This window comes from Antechinus flavipes, chromosome 2, assembly GCF_016432865.1.
Source record: "Antechinus flavipes isolate AdamAnt ecotype Samford, QLD, Australia chromosome 2, AdamAnt_v2, whole genome shotgun sequence".
In the NCBI taxonomy this organism is placed as follows: domain Eukaryota; kingdom Metazoa; phylum Chordata; class Mammalia; order Dasyuromorphia; family Dasyuridae; genus Antechinus; species Antechinus flavipes.
Window position 1 is genome coordinate 139,166,788 of NC_067399.1, and position 9,080 is coordinate 139,175,867.

The window sequence follows — 9,080 nt, forward strand, 5'->3', positions numbered from 1 at the left end:
CTGTGCTAATGAAAATATTATTATTTAGGTAAACATGGAAACTGCTCGATTCTTCAAATCCGACTTTGAAGAAAATGGCTCAATGGATAATGTCTGTCTTTTTTTGAACTTAGCTAATGACCCAACGTAAGTAAAGACAACTATTTCTCTTTCTTTTATGCTTATTTGGAGACTTGGGTTCAATGCTAGAATATCCCTCTGCTTTCTAAGACTTAGGAGTCCAACCTCAGTTGCTTGGTCTCTGATCTATTGATCTGAGAAGATAAGGATCATGGTGGCATTTAGTACATATTTGAATTGATCTATATGCAGAAAATATACATAATGTCAAAAATTCACTGAGTTTATTCAGCAATTTAAAAATCACTTTATTTTGCCCTCAGTAATTTTTGCTACATTTCTAAAATTTGTGTAGTTTTCAAATTAGAGTCTGTATAAATTTGAACTTATCAAGTCTACATAGTTTGAACTTTTTAGCTTATGTTTTATATTTGAAGAACTTTTGTTCATTTTCAGCATTGAGCGTATCATCACTCCTCGTCTGGCTCTAACAACAGCAGAATTTCTGGCCTATCAATGTGAAAAGCATGTATTGGTCATTCTAACAGATATGAGTTCTTATGCTGAAGCTCTTCGAGAGGTAATTTTTTTTTAGTGTTGTTCTTCATTAAGTATGATCATGCCAGTCAGCAGGAATGAGCAAAAGAAGTCTTTTTTAAATGATTCAGGAACTAATTATCATCTCTGAATTGTATTGGTCTTTTGTGCCTTGTGTTTGTGTGCCTTTTGGGGGGGAGAGGCATTTTTCTTCATAAAAAACCTCCAATAAAGAGTGAGGGTAAAAGGAAAGGATAAGAAGAGAAAAACCAGTTAATATTGCTGTTAATAAACCTTATTTGAGATGAGAGTTTAAACATATAAACATACATTTAATGCATTTCATTTTTGTATGCCTTGTTCCTTAGAGGAATTCTTAGTGTGTATGTGTGTGCACACGCATGCCCATATGTATGTGCTCTTGGTAGATAGTAAAGGAGCAATGTAGAACTGTCCAGAAGTTTTAGGATTAGAATATTTACTTTACTGTCACAGTTTAAGTAAGACATTTAAAGAATATATTTAAATTCAAATTTCTCATGACACTTCCCTATGACAAACAAAGTCGGTTGTACTTTTTCAGAAGTAGATGTGTAATTAAATTTGTTTTTAGTACTTTCCTTTATTTTTTGCTGTTGATTGTGGAAGGGAGAAGATCATTGTGTATGCCTGTGTTCTAATGTTAGATGACTTCCAAGGCTATATCCCTAAATCTTCATGTATCAGTATGTTTTAGTCTGAAATATTAAGCTATTATTATGTTGATTGAATTTCAGTGCTTAAAATTAGGTTTTTGGTTTCCCATTTGAAATAATTTGTGCTTATGTTGTAGGAAAAAAATTTAAACAGGCAGTATTCTCTTTTTTTGAAATTTTAAGCTGTAAAATAATCTATTGATGAATAGATTTTACCTTTTCAATGAGAGTTTCTTTTTTACAAGTGTAAATTGTCTTGAATTGCTGATAGGTTTCAGCAGCCCGAGAAGAAGTTCCTGGTCGTCGTGGCTTCCCAGGCTATATGTATACAGACTTAGCTACAATATATGAACGAGCTGGTCGTGTGGAAGGCAGGAATGGTTCAATTACTCAGATCCCTATCCTCACTATGCCTAACGATGGTGAGTTTTTGTTTTTTAGTTATAATCTATCTAATCTTTCTAGGATCTTGTATTTTGAAAAAGTCTCCATCATACTGTTGGAAGTTGATGGTTTTTATTTGCTAAGTAGCTGAAAAGTAGTCTTAGTTGAAATACTTTGTTTCATTTGTAAGTTATATCCAACTATAAGTATCTTATTTGTGACAGGATGGGAGTTTATTTTAGCACTGATTTTTTTTTTTATTATCAGGAACAATACACCATGTATACTACCATAAACATAGACATATTATATAGAGAACTGGCTTCTGAATCAGAAAGAACTGGGTTCAGATTCCATTTCTGACACAGTACTGGATATGAGACCTTGAGCAAGTCATTTCTTAGTATATCTATCCCTAGACAACTCCATTAAGATTAAAAATTGAAGATACTGATCTGCATTGAGAAAGGAAGTTCTTAACTGAACACATTTTTTCCCCATAAATGTATTAATCACACATATAAATAAATATAAAAAGTGAAATAGGAGTTGGGAAATCTTACTAACCTAGGCTCTTTTATTGACATAGTCACATGCCATTGGGTAAGTCATCTAACCTTTTAAAACCTATACTCTCTTGTATCTCCCATACCCTCCCCCAGGTATGGGATGAGCTGTTACCCTTAAAGTTTCATCAGTTGCTTATGATATTCTAAACAACAAATCTTTATCAAATGCCTCTGATACAGAGACCATTATATTTGATGCTGGTAAAGAAATATGTTACTGTTTCCTTATTAATTAATATGTATATATTATACTTGAAAGTTTTTGAAGTGATTTTGTGTATATATTTTTGAGTTTCATAACAACACTGAGGTAGGTTTACAAAGGAAACAAAAGCTGAACCACTTGCTTCATGGCTATACATCTCGTCATTGTCAGAAGCAGGATTTGAATGCATGTATATACTGTCTATCATGCTTTTAAGAAAAAATTGTACTATTTTTATTTTTCCAATTGCATGTAAAAAATTTAAATTTTAAAAAATTTTGAGTCCTAAGTTTTCTTCTTCTTTCCCTTCCTTTCCCCTCATTGGGAATGTAAGCTGTTATATATAGATTACATGCAGTTGTGCAAAAAATATTTACATATTAGTAATGTTGTGAAAGAAAATAAACTTAAAAACAAGAAAAAGAAAGTTGTTTTTTTTTTTTAAAGTACATTTGTAGGCAATTATTAAAACTTTAATTATCTTGGTCATTCATAAATAAGTCAGAAGGTACTTTTCAAGAAAGAAACTTGGTTCCTTGATAACTTTATTCCTTTTAACACAGTAATAGTTTATTTTTTAACTTCTTTATTTGTATTCAAATAGCTGTCATGATCTGGTATAATTTTTTGATGCCTCTTTAATGTTTTGTATTTGTTCATCTTCTGGGATGTTTTACCTAATTTTTAATTAGCAGAAGCATAAATGTAAGTAAAAAGATGGTATTTGGCTTTTTCCTTTATAGTACTTTTTTTTTTTTTTTTTTTTTGCCAGAAGGCATTGTTTTCATAAACTTCAAGAACTTTCTATATCAGAAACAGTTTTACTTTTTAGAAACCAAATTATTGTGTTTCCTCTGAAAATCATACATTTAGTAAGGCAGTTATTTTTGAGTATAGTATATATTTCCAGTTAGTTTCTCTTTTACAATGTCATCATATGTGGCTAACGAAACATGAAGTGTTCCTAAAGTGTTCTTCCCCAAGATTTTTGGGATACTTTGTACTTAATGAAATGATCATACTCTACAGTAGCAGTGATTATTAATCTTACAAACTTAGTAAACAATTCTCATAGTTCAGATTGCCTCAGGAATCTGCTATTCTGATAAAAATTATTCATATTCAATAAAGTAACCCTGAATTAACTTTTTTTTCTGGCAGATATCACTCATCCTATTCCTGACTTGACTGGATATATTACTGAAGGACAAATCTATGTGGATAGGCAGCTACATAACAGACAGGTATATAAGAGACTATATAATATTCTGAAAAGTGTTTTCTACAATAGTAGTAACTAGTTGAATGACTTTGTGTCTCTCTTTGAAAAAACATGCTTTGAGATCTCTTATAAAGTAAATAATGCTCTATCTCTAATATGATTACAAACATTTATGCTCGTATGTGAGTAATCTGGAAAGAGCACTGGTTTGGGAGTCATAATTCCAATTCTTATCTGGTATTGGCCTCAGTAGGAATGACACTTGATACTTTTTAGGAGAAACATGATCATTGTCATCAAATATTTGAAAGTCTGATATGGAAGAAGAAATAGACTTAGGCTGTTTGGCTTAATATGGAAAAAATAGCAGAAATGGATAGAAAATGAAAAGAGAATAATTTAGGCATGATATAAATGGGAAATATTCCTAACATTAGAGCTATCCCAAAGTGGAATGGATTTTTAAGCAAAATGATAACTTCTTTCTCACCTTTTTGGCTAGATGCTTCTTAAGTGTATAAGTATATATCAGTTCTTCATGCATGTGTGATATGACATTGAATTTGACATTAGATGAACCACATTTGAATTATCCAGCTTTGCTGTTTGCTAGCTCTGTGATCCTTGGAAAGTTAATTAACCTCTCTGGGCCTTGACTTCCTTATCTTTAAAATGAGAGTTGGATTAGTTAATTTCTCTCCCTACTCTGAATCGTGGAATTTTTAACCATCAAAATGTTGTATCAGAGTATTCCAGACTTCTTGAAGTAAAGTTCTTATTTCTTTCTCTTTTTCCTCTAATTCCACCCAAGATTTACCCACCTATTAATGTGTTGCCTTCCTTGTCCCGGTTAATGAAGTCTGCAATTGGAGAGGGTATGACTAGAAAAGATCATGCAGATGTATCTAACCAGCTGGTATGTATGTCGTTATACTTTTTGAATTTTTGAAAAATACACACCTTTTCCCTTTCTCTCATTTTCACCTCCCCCAAATTCCATTAGTCTATAGACTTTGAAATCAGAATTTTCCAGCTCTCTTAGGTAAGTGGAAATCGTTGTAGGCTTTTTTGGATAAGCACAGCAGTAGCCTTTTTCTGAAAACGGTAGTTACCTTTTTTCAGTTAAATATCACATTCTTTAATGTCCATGTCTAATATGACAGTAGTCTCTAAATCTTAAACCAAGTAACAAAACTGTTGTAAATTTTATTGGTAGTTTTATTACTATCCTAAAAAGCATTCAGTAAAACATTTCTTGGTACATTAAACAATAAACATTAGAAACACTGAAGAATATAGTTTTATGTACTTGTATATATTGCTTATTTAGACAATCACATTAACAATGATTTACTTTTATCTGGGTTTAGAATACAATTTTCCCATAAAAGACAGTCAAATAACTAATAGATGTGCATTATTGATAGGGTATGGGTGAGACCCCTTGGGGCTTGCTCCATTATAAAATCTTTTTTTGAACCCAGACTTGGAGTATGCATTCTATATATTAAGACTCTTGAAATAAACACTGCTGAGATTTAAATAATTAAATATCATTCTGCAATTCTAATGACAATAAAAGTGTTTCCTTGCATGTAGAAGTCTATACATTTCTGAAACTAATAGTCTTAGACTATGTATAAAGAAGTTAACCTTTCAAGTGAGACTGCTTTATGCTGAGTATTTTTGCATGCTTTAGTGTAAAGGGCTGAAACTCTTGAGTTGATGCACTGAGGTCGAACAACCAAGCACTTAAGGCTAATTACCAATTGGACAATACTCTATAAGTATATGCTTGGAAAATGGCCCTTCCCACTATCCTGTGCTGGCTGGATAATTGGTGTATACAAAGAATTGTAGGAGGGACTAGGGGGTGGAGTAAGACTAGCCAGGGTCACTTCTGGGTGGGAGACAAAGAAGGGAAGGTTGCAGAGATTCTGCTTCCATCCAATTCAATCCTACCTATAAAGACCAAGGACTTTTGCTAATCCTGACTCCAGCTGATTCTAAGGTATCCAGGGTGCTAACACGGTCATCACAGTTTAGTACATAAAACTTTTGAATAATTCTTTTTTTTTTAAGTAACTTTTTATTTTCAAAATACCTACAAAGATAGTTTTCAGCATTCATCCTTGCAAAACCTTGTTTCAAATTTTTCTCCCTCTTTTCCCCTCTCCAACCGTCTCTCTTAAACAATAAGTAATCCCAATATGTTAAACACTTGCAATTCTTCTATACACACTTCAATATTTATCATGTTGCCTAAGAAAAATCAGATCAAAAAGGGAAAAAAATGAAAAAGAAAAAACAAAACAAAACAAAAAAGGTGAAAATACTATGTTGTGATCCGCATTCAGTCTCCACAGTCCTTTCTGGATTCATATGGCTTTCTACATCACAGGTCTATTGGGATTTTCCTGAATCTTCTCATTGTTGAAAAGAGCAATGTCCTTTTGGATAATTCTAAGCAAGACATATCTGGCATTAATTTCCACTCTATTATCTGTTATCAGGCTCCAGGTAGTTTCTTTAGATGATGATTTTATTAAAATTAGCCAGGCTAACAACTACTGTTAAAGGAAAATGTTCCACTCTAAAAAAAATTTTTTTTTTTGTTATGCTTTCCCTAGTATGCATGTTATGCTATTGGTAAGGATGTACAAGCCATGAAAGCAGTTGTTGGAGAAGAAGCCCTCACATCAGATGATCTCCTTTATCTGGAATTTTTGCAGAAGTTTGAAAGGAACTTTATTACTCAGGGTAAGATAAAAATGTTATACTTAAAAAATTTATAGAAAACTTCATTAAGGATTCTGAAGATGTAGTTTGATTTAAAGAATGTAGTTGATTTGATTATATATCCCCCTTTTTACTCTTAGATATATCTCTTGCTGTTTAAGACTCTATTCTAGGTCTTGGCTCCTATGGAATTTTTGTCTTACATTAATTCTCTCCTTTTTCTTTTCTTCCATAGATGGTAGTTCTCATTTTGAAGAGGAGTTTAGTTATGTTCTCCCCCTCTACCTGGTACACTAATGGTCTTCTTCCACTGCAAGTTTATTAAATGAATGACCATCCCTTCTCTTTTAAGCATCCCTATTTATATCATGACTTTCACCTCCACTTCTCTACTAAACTATATACCCTTGAAAATGTCTAGACTCTTGACAAAATTAATGGCCTTTTTTTTTTTTTTTTTCAAAAATAAATAAATAAATAAATGGATTTTTTTGTTTTGTGCTTTAGTACTATGCATATAATAGATACTCAGTGATAATAGATAGTTGTTGAGTGAATAGGGCAGGCTTTTTTTTTTTTTTCCTGAGGCAATAAGTGACTTGCCCAGGGTCACACAGCCAGGAAGTGTTAAGTGTCTGAAACCAGATTTGAACTCGGCTCCTCCTGACTTCAAGGCTTTTGCTCTATCCACTGCATCACCTAGCTGCCCCAGGTAGTCATTTTTATAATGTAATTAATCATTTTCTCCCTTTACTCCGTGTTTTAGGTCCTTATGAAAACCGTACTGTCTTTGAAACTTTGGACATTGGTTGGCAACTCCTTCGAATCTTCCCCAAAGAAATGTTGAAGAGAATCCCTCAAAGCACCCTGAGCGAATTTTACCCTCGAGACTCTTCAATAAAGCACTAGCTTCGATTTCATCTCTGTGAAATATTGGTTTTATTCTTCCCTCCCCCTCTCCCTCCTTCTTTGTGTTGGGGTTTACGTGTTACCCTGTAATTAAAACAAAGAATAGGTAACATATTGTGCCAGTGTTCCTGATGTTTTAAACCGATAATAGACTTTAAAATATTCTCTATTCCAAAAGCCTGTATCTTCAATGCTTTGTTAAAGTGGCTGCAGGGATTGAATTGAAGCTGTCTTTTATTGATGTGTGTTTGTACTTAATGGTGTAGTTATTCATCTAATTACACCCTAATTATTTGGGTCTCCTGGACCTTATTTCTTTAAATCTCTTCAGGAGTGTGGCTAGATGAAGCTATAATGTCTTGGCCTCCAAATAAAGGGCAAACCCAAGTCTGTGTAAGTCTTTTAGGAATAGCCAAGAAGGATATATATATAATCCCCTTTACTTGAGAACATCTCTAGTCCTCCTGCATACCACTGTTCCCCTGTTGTTGCCCAGAACAGATGGTACCTGCTTTTACGTGTTTTATGGACAGAACTAGCAAGGGAAGCCTTTTAACTCTGACTTTTACTATGTCTGTAATGAGGATGATCTACATATTCATCCCAGAGCATAGGCAACCCATTGGTCTTGATTCTGACTCTGGAGGGAGGAGAAACTCTTGGGTTTTGCTGCTACTCCTTCTAAGTTGGGTATAAAAACTTGCAACTTTTGCACAATTGGTATTTATCTGGTGACAGTGAGTTTCCTACTTTGTCATGATGATCCTTATTAAGCCCCCATACAGAGGATTTGTAAGGTCCTACAATTATCTGTGTTGAAAAAAAAATTTGGAAAAGAGCTTAGGAACAGGCAAACACACTATCCATTCCACCTTGATAAATTAAGGCATGCTAGTGTTCTGACAAGCTGACATGCTATCAGTGTTTAAATTTCAAGAATGTTTACCAAAAACTGAAAGCTTAAGTGAAAGAAAAGAAAATGCTGAAACGTGTAAATGAATATTTTGAATTAATATATAGAGCATTCTGTTGAAATCCTCTGTTTGGTCCTGCTTTCTGATCACTTTGGCCTCTGGGTTTATCCCGTGGCACAATTATTAACATTGAGATTCTTCAGGATTCTGATTTGCTCCTTTCTGATGTTATATCCCCTGCAGCTGTCTTCTATGCAGCTTTTCTGTTGTTTGGTCTCTTTGTGTTCTTTGTAACTTGGGTGCAAATTGCAATTTCATTTCTAGTGCATTCCATCCTAAAGTTGTGTAAAATCCTTTATTTTTCTTGGGATGGGAGGGGGTTGTTAGCATGAAAATATCAATGTAGAATATGTGACATCTGAATATTACAATATGAAAAATAAATGTTAAATAAAATGGAAGTTGACTGAAAGTTATTTTATATCCCTTGTCTCACTTGAGAATTAATAGGTCACAATAACTGCAATATAAGAAGCTATTAAGATTCAAAGTTTTATGAGACTTACTTTTGAATATTAAAATCCATTATGATTTTGCATAACTGCTATAAATACAGAAGTTGTTTTTTCCCTCCACAAAACTCCCATTATCCATACTAACCTTTCACCTTTCAGTTTTCTAATTATATCAGAGGGAACCTTTTAGTAGACCCTAATCTCTTATATTCTATATTCTACTTTGGAATTTGGTCCTTAGTTGATGTTAGTCCTCAGTTCACTTTCTTCCTAAGGCTTAGCACAGTATTTATAGATGGCTCCATTTTCAGGGTGGACAGAGGAAGCAGAA

The 9,080-nt window shown here is 33.3% G+C and overlaps 1 protein-coding gene across 1 annotated transcript in view; it reads left to right on the forward strand.

Moving 5' to 3' along the window:
• The window catches only part of ATP6V1B2 (ATPase H+ transporting V1 subunit B2), a 30,937-nt gene extending 22,242 nt beyond the window's left edge, over window positions 1–8,695 (forward strand). Inside the window, exons 8-14 of the mRNA XM_051975656.1 lie at window positions 29–126; window positions 517–640; window positions 1,564–1,714; window positions 3,612–3,694; window positions 4,484–4,588; window positions 6,303–6,432; window positions 7,178–8,695. Coding sequence (XP_051831616.1) covers window positions 29–126; window positions 517–640; window positions 1,564–1,714; window positions 3,612–3,694; window positions 4,484–4,588; window positions 6,303–6,432; window positions 7,178–7,320 — 834 coding nt within the window. The 3' untranslated portion in view covers window positions 7,321–8,695. The remainder of the gene's footprint in view (window positions 1–28; window positions 127–516; window positions 641–1,563; window positions 1,715–3,611; window positions 3,695–4,483; window positions 4,589–6,302; window positions 6,433–7,177) is intronic.
• Window positions 8,696–9,080: the final 385 nt, after the last annotated feature.